The sequence below is a fragment of the Erythrolamprus reginae genome, chromosome 3 (assembly GCF_031021105.1).
Source record: "Erythrolamprus reginae isolate rEryReg1 chromosome 3, rEryReg1.hap1, whole genome shotgun sequence".
Taxonomy (NCBI): domain Eukaryota; kingdom Metazoa; phylum Chordata; class Lepidosauria; order Squamata; family Dipsadidae; genus Erythrolamprus; species Erythrolamprus reginae.
Genome location: NC_091952.1, coordinates 191,825,181 through 191,843,177, shown reverse-complemented (window position 1 = coordinate 191,843,177; position 17,997 = coordinate 191,825,181). Strand labels below are relative to the sequence as shown.

The 17,997-nt window shown below is 37.3% G+C and overlaps 1 protein-coding gene across 4 annotated transcripts in view; it reads right to left on the bottom strand.

Moving 5' to 3' along the window:
• Positions 1-4,393: 4,393 nt before the first annotated feature.
• Positions 4,394-17,997, bottom strand: part of RTTN (rotatin) — a 126,306-nt gene continuing 112,702 nt past the window's right edge. For all 4 annotated transcript variants that reach the window (XM_070747457.1, XM_070747459.1, XM_070747460.1 and 1 more), the window contains 5 exons: positions 17,700-17,902; positions 13,241-13,508; positions 11,982-12,085; positions 7,206-7,275; positions 4,394-4,795 (listed from right to left, as the gene is read on the bottom strand). In XM_070747457.1, the coding sequence (XP_070603558.1) occupies positions 4,713-4,795; positions 7,206-7,275; positions 11,982-12,085; positions 13,241-13,508; positions 17,700-17,902 (728 nt within the window). In that variant the 3' untranslated portion in view covers positions 4,394-4,712. The remainder of the gene's footprint in view (positions 4,796-7,205; positions 7,276-11,981; positions 12,086-13,240; positions 13,509-17,699; positions 17,903-17,997) is intronic.

Here is a 17,997-nt window from a genome sequence, read left to right as displayed (position 1 = left end):
ACTTCAGTTAATCTCTGTTAACATAATACAAATAGTTAAGCATCAAAATGAAATTTCCAAGGTTCCAATTTGAACATGAACAAGGAGGTTCTGGAATTTTAATAAATTGGAGGCGAAGTTGATCGGAAAAGGTTTTTTTAAAAAAATTTGAGTACCCAGCTCTTCATCAAACAGGCAAATCCAAGATGATTGACAACAGTATACTATACAGGTAATCCCCGATTGACCACAGTTCATTTAATGACCTTCCATGGTTACAACAGAACTGAAAAAAGTGACTTGTGACCAGGGGTGGGTTCCTCCCATTTCGGATTAGATCACCCGAACTGGTAGTGACCTGTTGGTGACATCATGATGATGTCATGGATCCAGTTCAGTCGGTGCCAGTCTATGGGTGCTGCCATCTTTTTTTGGATTTTTTTTTCTGAATTTTGTACTGTTTGGAAGTTTTGTCCTCTCCTGCTGCTTGAAAAGGGATGACCCACCTGCCCCTGGGTTTATACTTAACTTTATACCTTCACCTGAAGCACAGCTGATCAGCTCCTCAGCTGTATTTAGGGCTGATTATAGCTACTGAGCATGTGCAGAAACAGAATTGCACGAGGGGATGCATGTACACACACAACGTTGTGATGCGAACTGGTGGCAAAGGTAAGTGGAGCTCACCCGCTTATGACCATTTTTCAGTTACGACCTTTGCAGCATCCCCTGGTCATGTGATCAAAATGCAGATGCTTGGCAACTGGTTCACATTTATGATCATTGCTGTGTTCCAAGATCAATGAGGAAGCCAGATTCATGTAACAATTGGATAACTATTGTATTTTTCGGAGTATAAGATGCACCTTTTTACACACACACACAAAAAGAGGGTGAAAACTTGGGTGTGTCTTATACACCAAATGTAGCCCCACCCTTTGGCCTCTGCCTACCAGCAATTTGCTCCTTGCAGCAAGAAGAGCCTGTTAAGCCAAGCAACTCATTATCAGCTTCCTGACTCTATGCTGATTTGCCACATGCTAAACTGAAACTAGCTGCAAGGAGGCAAATTGCTGGGAGAGACATGCAGAATTTTTGTTTTCTGCTGAACTGGATACAAGGAGGTAAGTAAATAACTATAAATGTCTGTAGAATGTCCAAGTTATTAGACTTATTTTTTTAAAGATTGCTTCATTATTGTTCTAGACAATTTAACAAAAAGAAGCAGCTTTTTAAAATAAATGCTTGATCTGAAGAGGCCCAGTGCTATTGTACTTCCTTTTAAATAATAGAGAATAACGTAGCCACGCCAATTTTAATAGCTCTGTACATAATCTGAAATGTAACAGTGTCCTGTTTAGTATTAAGATAAAGTAGCTGAGTTAAATCCTGACTTAGTCATATTTGGAGTAGATCTATTTAAATAATTGGGAAGAGTTAGTGTAACTACATTAAAAAAAACTTTCTGGGATTAATATACTGCCATAATGTACGTTTCTCCAATTCTATGCTATTTCTATGGGTCAGGCACACATGCACATAAATACACAGCAAACAGTGTATATCATCTGTGTTATTTGCTGTTTGGCACACTGCTGGGAAGCAGAGCCTTTTTTCCTTGTTTTCCTCCCCACAAACTAAGGTGTGTCTTATACTTAGCTGTGTCTTATACTCTGAAAAATACAGTAACTTTATCGTTCCTGCTTTGACGGCAGGCCTGGTGGCCATAAATTTACATCTTTGATGGCCAACTCTATGAACGGTGTGCATGTATATGATTGCGACTGTCCTTTTTCAATAACTTTTTAAATGGTGTTTTAATTTCAGAAAATGTTTTAGTTTTAGATAATGTTCGACTTCTTTTTATTGCTTTTTATCTATTTATATTGCATTTTTATTGTTGTTGTAAGCTGCCCTGAGTCCTTCAAGATTGGGTGGCATAGAGGTCGAAGTCAAATAAATAAATTGCATTGGTTCATTTAACAATTGTGGCAAGAAAGGTTGTAAAATGGGGCAAAACTCACTTAACGAATGTTTCATTTAACAACAGAAATATTGGGCTCAATTGTGGTTTTAAGTTCAGGACTACCTGTATTAGAAGGTGAGAGTGAAACATGCCCAAAGCCTGAGCCTTTTACATCCATGTGATGGATGAAAGAGAATTGGGATTCCAAGTGAGTCTTTTTGCCCAGTATCCTTTTTTATGACTCCACCTCCTGCAGGAGGCCACTCCTCTTTCACCAGTTCACTTCTGACCTAAATGCTGGTATATATGTTTAATTCCTGTATGGAAAAAATATAGTAATTTGGCTAATGTATGACATGTTGTCTGATGCCTCTGGGCAATGCTGATATATTGCCCTTTGCTTTGTCGCAGTTGCAACTGACAAATTATCTTTAAATCTATGGTTTTCAGCACACAACCCACAGATGCTACTTGCAATTTCCACTATGCAAGAAATTTCCTCCAGAACCCACAGAATTATAGATCTCTCAAACACAGTGGTTACGATGCTTGCAACATTTTTTTTTCTTTCTACAGCAATTATTACAGAAAATGCAATGCTGCTGTTAGGTCCTTTTCTCTCACTGTACTTTTAAAAAAGATTTTCGTTTCATTAAAATATCCAATGTGGTTAACCTGAAATTTAGAAGATGATTCATACTAAATGTACAACTGTTATCCTGGACACATTATCTCCCAAATAAATCTAATTGTTGTAAAGAATATCCGTCTAGGTTCAATTCCAAGTGGGGAAAAAGACACTGGATTCATGGAAGTTGCTTGGAAAGAAGGTTTAGCGCAGGACAGGAACACATGGCATGAGCTCCTGAATAGAAAATTTTGATCACATGCTTCCAGATGTTGAGTGAAGAGAAAAAGGGAGGAAAAGATGCTGAGTCCCTTGGTTTTATGACCTCTGTTGGGCCCCACCTCTTAGTTTCCTGTTCCTGTGTATGTAATGAACTCTGATTGGTGGTCTGACACACACACACACACCCTTTAGGGCAGGAGTCTTAGCTAGCCTTTTAGGCTGTCTCCCAAGCTTGTTTGAGTGCTGATAATTTTCCAGGTGCCATGTGGTAGAGGTCTAATCCTATCGTGTCCTAAGGGTGAAGGTCTTAATCCCATCACCCTGGAGTTAAAGGGCATAGATCTTTGTTATGTAGAACAGATTGGTCCAGACTATTAACAAAGCTGGGGGCTATTAGGAGTGAATCTGGTTCCTTCCTAAAAGCATGTTTCTCCATTTCTCTAGAGATATTCTATATAATATTCTGTTTTTAAAAATATTTCTCAAAATATTTTGTTTTTCTACGAAAAGGGTGGGTGCTAAATTCCTACACATTCAGATAATCAACTGGGATTGATTAAGATTAATTGGTGAATTATTAAGAGATGCCAAACATGTTCTAAGTTCCCTGTAAAGTGGTTTGACTGTATCAAGAAATAAAGAAAACAAACTCTTGTTAAAAAAAACAGTTTGAGATAAATTTTCTGATGCTCTATTGTAGCGAAAATTTACATCTGGTGCAAATCAATTTCCACATTGTACCAAGTAACTGCCACCAATATTTATGGTCTTGCATATGACACTGATACATTTTCTTATAAAACTGTTTCTTAAAGAAACTATACCTTAAATTTTCATTTCAGTGTTTGATTGTGGGAATATGATCAAATAGAAATTATTAAATGTAGCAATCAAATCACAATCAATCAATCAATCAATCAATCAATCAATCAATCAATCAATCAAGAAAGCAATAAATTAAGCACAATGGCCTTTCAGTTAGTCTTTCTTTTCAGTGAAACGCCTATTTTTCCCATTTTCTACTTCTCTGAAAAAAATGAAGTATTTGAAAGTGACCTAAATTCTACCTTAGAGAAATTTAAAAACATACAAATGTTGGAAGTGATGCTTATTGTGCTAAGAAATAAGGTTAAAATAATGATTTTAAAATATTATTTATGTAAAGCAAGGTATTCAACAATGTGACCTTGGAAGACAGAACGTGATTGGATGAAGAGAACTTGTGACATTTTTTTTATCTCTTCTCATCTTCCCAGGGAAGGAATCAGTTAAAAAAAATGAATAATGGGATTACTTGACTTGGTATCCTAAACATGGTAACAAACAATCCTGCTGTGTTTCTTTTTAAAAAGTAAACTATGTAACAGGTTGAAGATACATTAATATATTTTACATCTCAGACTTCTTTATCCTGCCATGATTTGTTCATTCTCAAAATTCCTCTAGAAACATTTGAGTATTGCTCATGTCTCCATCATGGTTCTCCAGCATTTGAGAAGCTGGCTGGAATGCAACACCCATTCCTTTACAAGAGTTATTGCCCTAAAGGGACAACACTTCTTTCCACAATCTCATTATTAAATAAATAAGAAACATACTAATTAAAACATATTTATTCATACAAGATCAAACATTGCAAATATATATATTCACATAATTACAATTTACAATGAGCTGCTGCATTACTTTCTTACATCTGTCTTTAACATCATAATGCTAGAACAGAACTTCCATAGAGACATTTACTATACATTCGTCAGACTGACCTCTTCTATTATTAAGTCAAAAACTCTTCAAATTTTCCTTTTCTTGATGGATAATCCAATATGAGAGTTTTAATATTTAATATGCCATTTTAGCTCTCATGTCTTGGAAAAAACAGTCCAATTGATGTGCCCTCTGTTAACATGGTGTCTATCAACTGCTGAGAAGCTGTGCAAGTGTTTCCAGGCACTTTATGTGATATGTTTCTTTTTGACTTTCTTGTGGCTGTTGAAGACCTAAAAGGGAAATACACGAACTTTTAAAATAACAGCTAGCAGGTCTCAATTGAAAAATGAAATAAAAGCCAAACCTCTTACACTATTATGTTGTTATGAATAGTTACAATTATGATAGTCCATTTTTTAGTTATATTAAAATAAAACAATTTTTTTTCATCAAAATCTGGCAGCTCCGTTTGAACCTGATCCAGGAATGCCTACACAAGTGATGGCGAACCTATGGCACGGGTGCCACAGGTAGCACGCAGAGCCATATCTGCTGGCAGGCGAGCCATTGCCCTAGCTTGGTGCCAACATGCGTGTGCTAGCCAGCTGATTTTTGACTCACACAGATTCTTTGGGAGGGCGTTTTTGGCTTCAAGAGAGCCTCTGGTGGGATGGGAGAGGGCGTTTTTACCCTCCTCTGGCTCTAGGGAAGCCTTTGGAGCCTGGGGAGGGTGAAATATGAGCCTACTGGGCCCACCAGAAGTTGGGAAACAGGTCCAGAGGGCCTCCAGGGGACAGAGAAGCTGTTTTTACCCTCCCCAGGCACTGAATTATGGGTTTGGGCACTCACACATGTGTGATATCACACGCCCACACTCTTTTGGCACTCGAGGGAAAAAAGGTTCACCATCACTGGCCTAAACTGACTAGCAATGACCGTCCAGAATTTCTAACATTGGTTTTCCCAGTCCTATCTGGTTAAGCTAAAGTTTAAACTAGTATTCTACAGGCCTTTCTTGATTATTCAAGAAATACATATCTATTTGAATGGGTGAGGAATGCATTGGTCTTTCAACCAAGCAATGCTTCATTTGATATTCCCATCTATTGTTTAGAGCAGGGATGTCCAAGCGTGGAAACTTTTAAGACCTATGAACTTCAACTCCCAGAGTTGGCTCAGGAATTCTGGGACTTGAAGCCCTCAAGTTTTAAAGTTGCCAAGATTGGACACCTCTGATTTAGATGTGTTGTTTCTAAACATGCAGACTGTATTGCACATAAAAAATGGCACATGTTTGAAATCTGTCTGTTCTACAACGTAAGTAACTTTTGTCTACCCAAGCAACTGAACATTCCATGGCTCATTCATATTTTGCAAACTCTTAACTCACTATTAATTTGTATTGTATTACACATTTAGTATGTGAAATAGGGCACAAATCAACAGATTTAATACATGCTTAATTCTTATATTTTTTTTACACAAAATGTCAATTGTCCTTTTCCTAGAATTAAGCCTCTCTGTGCATGGAAATTTTATTAAATTGAGTTTGTGTGCACAAGCTTTTGTATAACTCATCATGATTTAATGAGAGTGCTACTTGTACTAATTATATCAGGGTTCCCCCCCTTCATTATATAGTTGTTTCACTTTGTAACTAGCTTGGATGTAAATCAAGATAATCCACAATTAGTTCTCTAGAGAAGGCTATATAAGCTGGCTTTCAAAATAATTGTCTTGATGTCCTTTTTTTTCTTTTACTGAAATGTTTTATGGCTGAATCAAGAAATAGATGTGAAAATAAATCAATTCATCTCAGAAGATGAAATACTTCTAAAGCATATACACCAACCAAATCATATTATTCAGGAATATCCATGGGAAATGTTGCAGATTTCTCTCAATATAAAACACAATGTAATCATAATACACCTATTTTTTGTTTTTCTTTTCAATTATAGACTCAATTTCTCTAAAAGTTTAATCAATATATTGTAAAGAAAAATCTCATTAAACTGAAAACATCTGTAATATTCAGCTCATCTAGTACAATTTAACATTTTTTTTTTCCTGGAAAAACTTGGGGGAAAGCTTAATTGGCTTTTTATCTAGTGAATTATCCAAAATTACTTTCCAACTGTGCTGATATTAGCCTGGCAATTTCCTTTATGTTTACGGTCTGCCAGATAGGAGCCTCACCCACTGGCAAGAGCCAGGAAGCAAACATTTTTTGGTTGTTGTTGTACTTGAATAATAAGTGCAGCTGGATAATCCTGATATCTATCACTAACAAATGCATTCTATCTACAATGTCTGTTTTATTACTAACTTTAAAGAACTGTGAAATTTATAGCTAAACTTTGGGCCTAATGATTCAACTGCCTTGTTTATTCCCTAACCCACTAACATCTTGCCTGAAGGATATACCAGTGCCATTTCCCCCCCAAAAGTAATTTCCAAATCATACATATTTCTCTCCATCCCTCTGTCCATCTATCCCTCCATCCAAGCAAGTAGACTTTAAAAGTAGTATCCGGAACTCATAAAATTTTTAGGGAGTTGCTTTTTCCTTTGATAATATTCCCTTGCCTATCCACCCCAACCTACCCCCCCAACACCACTCATCCAATCCCAGTATTGTATTCTTGGGCAAGCTTGAACACATATTCACATATCAAATGCTATGTGTTAATAACATACATTTCTTTTCCGACATAAAAGCTTCATCCACCCTTCTTTTTATTGATGGATTCTTCAAAGTCACTTTTGCCTGTAGCACATGAAGAAGGAGGAGGAGGAAAAGGAGAAAGAAAGGGAGAGGGAGAAGGAGAACAATTATTCAATGTTTGTTAATTCTCCTGTGCTGATGCTTTTCAAATCATTTCTTTGTCTTACTCCTTCCTTGGCAGCGGGCCATGAGGCTATGACATTAAAAAATTTAAGAATGCAAAACATGCAGGTACTTCTGTGAATTGTTAGATGGTGGGGGTGAGTGTGGGGGTAGAACAGGAAAAAGAAAACAGGTTCAAAGAAATAGCACAATAAAAAGGAGTGTCATCTTCCCACCCTCACAAAATAACTGTTTGAAATGCTCAGTATAACAGAATGTTTTCTATCAAATATGAACCTCTCTTACAATCAACCAGTACTCCATAACAAGCATAGGGTATTTTCTTTTTTAACATTGTAACAAATACTTTATTTTAAAGATAGTCTCATGCTATAATATACTCATTAATTTGCTGAATGAATGTATAACGCAGAAACAGTACAAAAAAAGTATTTTTATGAGATGGAAAAGAAATATATATGATTTAAACAGACACATCCTAATGATCGCTTGCATTCATAACAATGGGAAGAGCTTCATAGATAATATTTAGGACAGGAATGAAGGGATAAGAAAAATGAATACGAAAATATTTCAGTCATATATTAATGCAATGGGTTTTTTAAACCTTGGCAACCTGAAGATGTGTGAACTTCAACTCCCAGAGTATATCAGCCAAGCATTGCTGATTAGGGAATTCTGGGACTTGAAGTTCACACATCTTTAAGCTGCCAAACACTACTCTAATGTAAACCAGTCAAAGCCGAACCTGAATTTTGACATTCATTAATGAGTAATAGTTGTAGAAAGTGAGAGAAATATAATTGTAAAGCTGCAGAATAGGATAGATATTTTTCATCTATTAAATCATCTAAATTAAATCATATATTTTTCATCTATTAAATTAAATTAAATCACTTTAATTATCTTGAACCCACAGCCATAATCTTATTGTTACCCAGTAAGTGCTTTTAAGCACAGCGGCCTGTGTTTTTTCCCTCTTGAATGCTAGAGAAGACTGTGAATTGGATTTTGGGTTTTGTTTTTTAAGCTCTGGAGTGTAACAGAATATTTGCAAAATTCTTCTTTTTTGTAAGAAATTGCTGAAGAAGAGAAAGCAGAGTTAGAAAGTCCTTGTGAGAGAATAAGTGGAAAACAAACCAAACTAGAGGAGAAAAAAAAACATGACTTGAAATTCATGGAAGAAAGGAAAAACTTATTTGCCAGATTTAAAGATGGTGTTCTTTCATGTACAGTGTTCCCTCGATTTTCGCGGGGGATGCGTTCCGAGACCGCCCGCGAAAGTTGAATTTCCGCGAAGTAGAGATGCGGAAGTAAATACACTATTTTGGGCTATGAACAGTATCACAAACCTTCCCTTAACACTTTAAACCCCTAAACTGCAATTTCTCATTCCCTTAGCAACCATTTAGATTATTACTCACCATGTTTATTTATTAAAGTTTATTAAAAAAAAATATTTATTAAAGGCGGACGAAAGTTTGGCGATGACATATGACGTCATCGGACGGGAAAAACCGTGGTATAGGGAAAAAAACAGCAAAGTATTTTTTAATTAATATTTTTGAAAAACCGTGGTATAGCCATTTCGCGAAGTTCGAACCCACGAAAATCGAGGGACCACTGTACTACATAAAGAGAAAAAAAATTTGTAACCTTTTAAATAATAAACATTTGAACCAAGCAAATATAGACGGTCTTAAGAATTTTCCCTTTTTTAAAAAAAAAATAGTTTACTTATACTGAAGAACCAAAGTAATTTTAAATAGCATGTTCTTGATTGAAATAGGACTCACCATTTTTGCTACATGATTTCATCTGCTGAAACACTGTCCTAGAGAGAAAGGGCTAATGGCATACACATGGCATCATAAATTCTTGATTTATTAGAGTGCCTACCGTCCCCTGTCCTATTGTCTCTCCTATATCTTCTCTTCTATACCTGTATCTTTTTCAACTATTCTCTCATAGTTATATTTCACTCCTTTATTTTCTCCTCTATTCCCCCTTTAATACATTCTACCTGATTATATCCTCTATAACCCTCATTGTGTATTAGACAAAACAAACAAACAAACAAACAAATAAATAAATAAACTCATCAAATTGCAGACGACACCAAGCTGGCAGGAATAGCGAACACTCCAGAAGATAGGCTAAGCTACAAAAGGATCTTGAGAGAAAAATGTTGGGCCTTATGTAACAAAAGGAAATTTAATGGTGAAAAAAGTAAGGTTCTATATTTAGGCAAGAAAAACTAAATGCAGAGGTATAGTATAGGGCAGTGATGGCGAACCTATGGTACGCGTGCCACATGTGTGTTCCAGACAGCTGATTTTTGGCTCACACGAAGGCTCTGGGACGGCGGTTTTGGTTTCCAGGGAGCCTCTGGGGGGATGGGAGAGGGCATTTTTACCCTCTGCCAGCTCCTGGAGAGAGTGAAACACAAGCCTGCTGGGCCCACTAGAAGTTGGAAAACAGGCCGTTTATGGCCTCCAGAAGGCCTGTGGGGGGTGGGGGAAGCTGTTTTTGTCCACCCCAGGCATTGAATTATGGGTGTGGGCACTCGCACATGTATGATAGTGATATGATAATGTGCGCGCATGCTCTTTTGACACCCGAAGAAAAAAAGGTTCGCCATCACTGGTATAGGCCCATGATGGCGGACCTATGGCACGGGTGCTGCAGGTGGCACCTGGAGCTATATCTGAGGGCATGTGAGGCATTGCCCTACGTCAGATCCAGCACATATGGCCAGCTGATTTTCGTCCTTCTGGATGGCAGAGTGGAGACCGTTTTCACCCTCCCCAGGCTTCAGGAAAGCCTCTGGAACTTGTGAATGGCAGAAAATGGCCCAACGGGCCTACCGGAAGTCTGGAGGTTTCAGTGAGGCTTGAGCGCATGCATGTGTGTTGTGTGCACATGCGTGTGGCAGAGGGTATTGCATTATGGGTGTGGACACACATGGCACACTTTCCTGCGTATACGCACCTTTTTGGCACTTGAGCAAAAAAAGGTTCACCATCACTGGTATAGGCTGTACTTGGTTCTATAGTAGTAATCTTGAAGTCCTAGTGGACAATCACTTAAATATGAGCCAGCAATGTTCTGCAGCTGCCAAAAAAGCCAACACAGCCCTAGCTGGCATTAACCTGATCTTGATTAATAGAATCAAGGTCAAGTGAAGTGTTAATGTCATTTTATAATGCCTTGGTAAGGCCACACTTGGACTGTTGCATCTAGTTTTGGTTGCCACGATATAAAAAAAGATGTTGAGACTCTAGAAAGTGTGCAGAGAAAATCAGCAAGGATGATTAGGGGACTGCTGGCTAAATATATATAAATAATGGTTTATGTCTAGTTAACCATTAACTAATGAAAAGAAGAACTGGGGTGACATGATAGTAATATTCCAATATTTGAGGGGCTTCCACAAAGAAGAGGGGGGTCAAGTTATTTTTCAAAAGAACCAGAAAGTGGGACAAGATGTAATGGATGAAAACTAATCAAGGAGAGAAGCAACCAAAACTAAGGAGAAATTTCCTGACAGTTAGAACAATTAATCAGTAGACCAGCTTACTTCCAGAAGTGGTGAATGTTCCAGTACTGAAAGTTTTAAAAAAGAGATTGGACAACCATTCATCTGAAATGTATAGGACTTCCTCCTTGAGCAAGGGATTGGATTAGAAGACCTCCAATGTCTTTCCCAACTCTGTTATTCTGTTATGATATGCATATGATGCATGCTGCAATTTATGCACTGGTTTTGGATGTTGAGGTGTGAGTACATAATGGGGGATTTCTATCATATCATAATCACACGTGCATCATTTCAACATGCACTTTGCGGCAGATGCCACTGGACCTTTCCAACTCTTTGATTTTCTCAATAATTTCACTGGTTATATTCAATGGCAATCAACTGTATTACTGACCATGTTATGAAATTGTAGGCTAGGTGGAAGTGTTCTTGTGAATAGAGAGAGTCTGATATGTTTGTGTATGTGTTATTATTAATTTTATTTATTAATTTTATTTATTTATTGGATTTGTTTGCCGCCCCTCTCCGTAGACTCGGGGCGGCTAACAACAGTGGTAAAAACAACATGTGACAATCCAATACTAAAGCAGCTAAAAACCCTTATTTTAAAACCAATCGTACATACACACATACCATACATAAATTGTAGAAGCCTAGGGGGAAAGAATATCTCAGTTCCCCCATGCCTGACGACAGAGGTGGGTTTTAAGAAGCATACGAAAGGCAAGAAGGGTGGTGGCTATTCAAATCTCTGGGGGGAGTTGGTTCCAGAGGGCCGGGGCCGCCACAGAGAAGGCTCTTCCCCTGGGTCCCGCCAAACGACATTGTTTAGTTGACGGGACCCGGAGAAGGCCCATTCTGTGGGACCTAATTGGTCGCTGGGATTCGTGCAGCAGAAGGCGGTCCCCGAGATAATCTGGTCTGGTGCCATGAAGGGCTTTATAGGTCATAACCAACACTTTAAATTGTGACCGGAAACTGATCGGCAACCAATGCATACTAAGATTAGTGTCTAATTATAAATTGCAGTACTTCTGTATGAATACATTAGAAATAAAACCCTCAAGCCTTTAAAAACACTGACCTTCTGATAGTTGTGAAGCAAAGCCCAAATTGCAGATGCCCCTATTCTGCGAGCTTCAAGGCTATCACTTTCCAGACAGGCAGATAGCAATGCAACAGCTTTATCTAGGAGGAAGACAAAAGACCGCACATGTATCTAACCATAAGTTATTCTATCACAGTTTCAGCTTCTCCAATGCATTCTTGTGAGTAATTTCCCACTTTCTGTGGTAAATATTACGGCAATGCATAGGCTTATAAAGGTCACAACAATTTCAATTCAAGAAACTTCTATATGGTTACAGTAGCTTCCTTTGTTGCATTGGTGTTAAAAGACAGTGCACAGTGATCCTGATGTGAAGGAGAAAAGGTGACATGGAATACGCTTGGGTGTGTATAAAGCATCAGTTGGCAACTTTTTCGCTCAGGTGTGTCAGTTTCTTTAAAAAGATGCCCAGAGGTATTTTATGGATCACCTTTCCCCCTGTAGATCTAGGCTGCTGCAGATCCCTATTAAATGTTGTAAAAAAATAAATCTGGATGTAAGAAATAATGCCAAGGTTTCAGAACTTAAGTTACTGCCTGTCTTCTTGTGCTAATTATCCTATAAATATTCTATAGTACACATAATCTACAATTACTAATACATTTATTATATATTGAGGACAATGATTAAGACACTGATAAGTATTATCCCTCATATCCCTTAGCAGATAAGTATCTGCTTTCATGCAAGCTTTGTGATTGTGCCTTCAAAAATTATCTTCCATTGCACTTGAGTTCTTATTATGATTTTGTTCAGAACATCAATTAGATTGACCTTCCGTATATAGCTACCTTTAAAAGATTTTGTAACTGGATAATAAAACGTTTTGTTTCTTGGCCAGCACCTTACATTTTCTCATCCACTGTCTTTATTTATAGGTCTTTCCTCTCTGCTTCTCCCCTTCAACATGTGCCGAGTGATGAAGAGGACTCCTTACTGAAAATCTTGTGTGGTAGTCTACCAGAATAGTTAGCCAAAGAAAATCCAGGATTATCTGATTTTAAAACTGAATCTTACTATGGTCACTGAAGGAACCATGTTCACAATAATATGTGAAATCTTCATCGCAGCATAATAGTTATGAGCTTGAAATTATATATCAGGGTTATTTTATAAGCTCCAGCACTACCCTTTCTCAACTCAACATTCTAACTAGTTGTAATCTCATTCCTGTATGTTTAATAAAAAGCTCTAAATTGGGAAGAATGCCTTAAAGACAGACAACATATATTTACCATTTGCTAGTATCTTGGGTTTGTTGGCTGGACTGAAGCAGCTATTGTGCAGAATCAGAAGTATCATTTCTGGGTTGTTTCTGTGTTTATATTTTGCCATCTCTATAAGTTGATCCAAGCCGCCATTCAATTTAACAATAATTTGCTGCCCATCTTCTCCGAATGATAAATTCAATAGGAGTTTTGTCCAAGCAACAGCCAGCATGCTGAGGCTTTTGTTTCCTCCTTTTGGCAATGATAGCGACAAAAAATTCTGCAGAAAATTATTCTAAAGTAGCAGATAAAAAGATGTGGTTATTAAGAAATTATTTTTCGCAATCCATTAACGAAACATATTACTCTCCAACTCTGGAAATACAGGTATTGAGTAACCAATAAAGGAGAATATTTGTAGTTCGCAGTTGAAAAGCAGGGTTCTTGATCATAGTTCCCTCTAAGCTGAGCAGTGAGCAATCGCTCACTTAAAAATCATCATCAACTCAGAGTTTTCCAAACCTGCCCAGAAGCCGAGAGGGAAAGAGTGAGAGGGAAGGAGAGAGAGAGGAAGAGAGGAAGAGGGAGAAACAGATAGAAAAAAGAGAGGAAGGAAAAGAAAAAGAAAAAGAATGGGAGTAAGGAAGAGAGAAAGAAAATCAAAATCTAGTTTGAAACTAGCTCAACTATTTAAGTGGCATTTTGATATTGATAGAGTTGCCCTATTATGAGCTCACTGTTATAGACACACAGTACAGTATTTTATTTTGAAATTCTCTGAGGCAAAACAGGGTGGGTTTTTTATTTGTTTGTTTGTTTGTTTATTTATTATTTCTATGCCGCCCAGTCCCGAAGGGACTGCCGCTCAGACACTATACTTTTCCGCCCCCCCCCCCAAAACAATTAGAGAGAACACTGTTCTTGATACTATCTGAGCTTGATTGTTTTGTTGCAGACATTTCGTTGCCCAAACTAGATATCATAATTAGGTCTTGCAGAAAGGTCTGCAAGAAAATAACCAAGATCAGAGAGCACCAAGTACCCTTCATTGAATAAAACATCCAATTAGAAATGCTATTGTTACATTTGAGTAAATGAGCTCCTTTTGTTCTTGGATATCCTCCTAACTGTAGATGTTTTGTTCCCAGTGCTGAGACAAGGAACTTCAGATGCTCTACATGTTGCTAAACTGGAACTTCCAACAACCTGGATAGTTGCTGGCAATGGACATTGGGAAATGTAACATCTGAGGGGAATTAATAACTCATTTTTGTCTCACCCCAGTCAAAACTTCAACTGAAAATCCTGGCCTATATAAAAGGCCTTAAGTCCTTTTACAACTAAGAATATTTTAATGGTACTTGAAAATGCACCGCTTTTCCCCAACAATTTAAATGATGCCATATATAAAATTAAAATAAATCCTCTCTCTTCTATCACTGCACAGTAATCTGGAAATATAACTATAATCAGTTGGATATTTATTTATTTATTCATTCATTCACTCACTCATTCATTTATTGGATTTGTATGCGTGGACTCGGGGCGGCTAACAACAGTGATAAAAACAGAATGTAAAAATCCAATACTAAAACAGCTAAAAACCCTTGTTATAAAACCAATCATACATACAAACATACCATGCATAAATTGTAGAAGCTTAGGGGGAAAGAATATCTTAGTTCCCCCATGCTTGACGGCAAAGGTGGGTTATTTATAAAGTTGTGTACAAAACACATTCTGCTTATTTTAATAATAATTGATACATCTATAAAAACAAATCAAAAGTCAGGAGTCAAAAGATTTATCAACAAGATGTAAAAACAATTTGAGATTCCCCCCCTCCTGAAAGATACCATATTTCTTTTTCTCATGCACAATGTAACTATTTGTCAGAGAAACATTTAAATTTAAGGAATACAGTACTGTCAGTAAGGAGAGTCAGCATGCAAACTCTGGTGTGCTACAAGAGATTTGAAGAGTTTGCACAAAGTCTTAAGGAAAAGGAAGTACACTTCTGGAAGATTGCTTTGGCTAGGAGAAGCTGACCAGAAGTAAAAGGGCAGTGGCAGATACAGAAGCTATAACATATACTCATGCGCTGCGAAAGGCTCTTAATATAGCTTCTGCAACTGTGCATAAAATTGTTCCCTATTCCTACTACAGGGGAAAAAAACCCTCAATGAAACACAAAATGTAGAAGCTCTACATTGCCTAATGCTTCCTGTAGATATTTAAGGCCAACTATCTTCAGGAATATATGTGTACTGAGCCTGTCAGACATGTGAAATTAATTAATTAAAAAGCCTCAAAAAGGAAACTTCCTTCAGATATAAACATGTATATTAAGCTGTTGTCAGGAAAAGCTACGTATGCAAGATAGACGACTGCTCCATCAAACTACAAGCAAAACTGTGGTCTTTCGATATGTCCTGGCTTGGAGCTACCAAATAGCTGCGCTGAGGGATTTCTTGCAAACAAGCCATTTGCTTAACAACTAAATTTTCTGTTAGAATATCAAAAAGCAACCAATATTATTTTCCCCTCTATCAGCTATTCTAAATGCTAGATGGTTACAAATGAAATGAAATAGGTTTCTAGATCATTTTATTACCCAAGGTTGTGAACCAAATGTAAAGCAGTTATGAAAGTTGTTGTGAAAAGTTCACTTTCTAACTGCAGGACTGGAAGCTATATCAATGCATTTTTAGGTAGGGGAGGGGAGGATAGAGTGGAAGGAAGGAGGGAGGAAGGAAGGAAGGAAGGAAGGAAGAGATAAAATAAAAGAGAATAATTTAGTCATTTCTGAATTAGTGATATTAGCAGTCTGCATTATTATGGAAGTCTAAATTGAATTAATTCTTTCTAGCAATGGCTTTCGCCTTTTAAAGCTCCTTCTTTGTTCCTTTTAAAACTAGCGAAGGACCTTTATATTTTCCCAGCATTGTATCTTTCCAATTTAAAGCATTTATGTGATATTTTTTTAAAAACTTGTCATCTGATGATTTACTGCTTACATTGCTCATGCATCTGTTAACTTGATTTTTAAATACATAGTCCCAGTCTCTCTCTTTCTCTGTTTCACACACGCACAAACACACACAGAGTGTTTTGCAATATTCTACACTGTAAAATATAAATGTTAACTTCTCAATCAATCCCACACATTGAAAAACTAATGCAATTGTCCTTATTTTTTTTAATCAGGGCAGCTTTGACTTTTTAGGCACCATTTCTATGCATATGGAAAATGGTGGTGTGAAAAAACAAACAGTGAGGATTTGCCTTCTCCATTTGGCATGCCCAATCTGAGGAGAAGAGTCGCTCTTTCTTTAGAGCCTTAGCAACAAGACACACAGCTCTGGGGCTGGATGGTGTCATCTGTTTCCGTGAGCAACCCACTTCCATCATAGTTAGCAGCTATAATAACAACAAAACATTAACCACCACTATCTCGTTGGTTGCTTTCCTTTGTTCCCCCATATTCTTTCCTTTTTGATGTAATACTTAATCATAAACTGAGGAAGGGAGCTATCTATGTTACAATATTATTCATACCCATAGAGAAACCTCTGGCTTGGGGGTTTTTTAAACAAAAAGGAGAGAGATCATGCCTTGCATTGGGAGCTTTAAAAATAAAGTGGCAGGCTGGGGCTAGACAATATCTTATTGACAAAGGCCTTTGGGAATGTTTCTGACATGTGCAGGAAGTAGTTTTGCCACTCAAGGAAGAATTGCTGCCTCAACACAACTGATAATTTTGGGGAGAGCTTCACAATTTCATCTCAGATATAACCCTCTGTCATGAAGAAAAGAAGCAAAGAACATAAGAGATATTTTCCCTAGCAAAAGGTGCTTCTGACATATGACAAATTATACTGACAATGCGTATAATTTATCCCTAAAGCGTAAGTCATGTACAAATGGTGCCAAGATGCTTGCATTAAACATGCAGGAATGGAGGTTTTGCTGAGCTAAGAACCAGAAATATTAACTAAAAAACAGAAGAGACAGGTTTTCTATTACTCTTTTATCGACCAGGAACCTGTTAACCTGATTAAAACATGTATTTGGATGTAATAATATCTGCAATCTTCTTCCACAGAAATCAGTGATGGAAAAACTATACATAATTATACACACTTGTATTTATATCTTTAATCAGGGACTGCAACTGAGCCAATGTTGCAGTAATAATCCCTACAACTGCGATTATTGCGTATTCACAGTAAGAAAGATGATTAAGAATCCATAGATGCAATATCTACATGTATTTACATATGAATGCATGTATACACACACACACACACACATACACACATATAATTGTGTTCCACGTTGCGTTTACTTGCACTATAGTTCTTTATTATAAGCCTCAATCTTCCATTCACATGGAAGATTATCTTAACATCTTCCCTGTGCACTGAACAAAACCAAAAACCACTTCCTGAATTTTATCACTATATTTAGCACACTGAATGCCTACCTTCTGAAGAACACCTTTGCAGTCTTGAGATACAACCAGGTTTGCCAGAAGATTAAAGGTCATCTGCTGAATGATGCCATTCTCAGACAGAGTTTGAGTTGCTAACTTCATGATGTTATGCATAAGTGAGTTCCCAGCTGCAGTTCTTTGAGTTGTCTGGAAAGAGCACAAGCTGCAACTTGCCACGCAAAGGGAAGCACAGCCTTTAAAGATCAAAATGTTGTTACAGGTAAATATGAGGGTTGGGGGAGGACAGGATTTCTTATTAAATTGCCTGTTTGGTAGTAAACAATCTCAT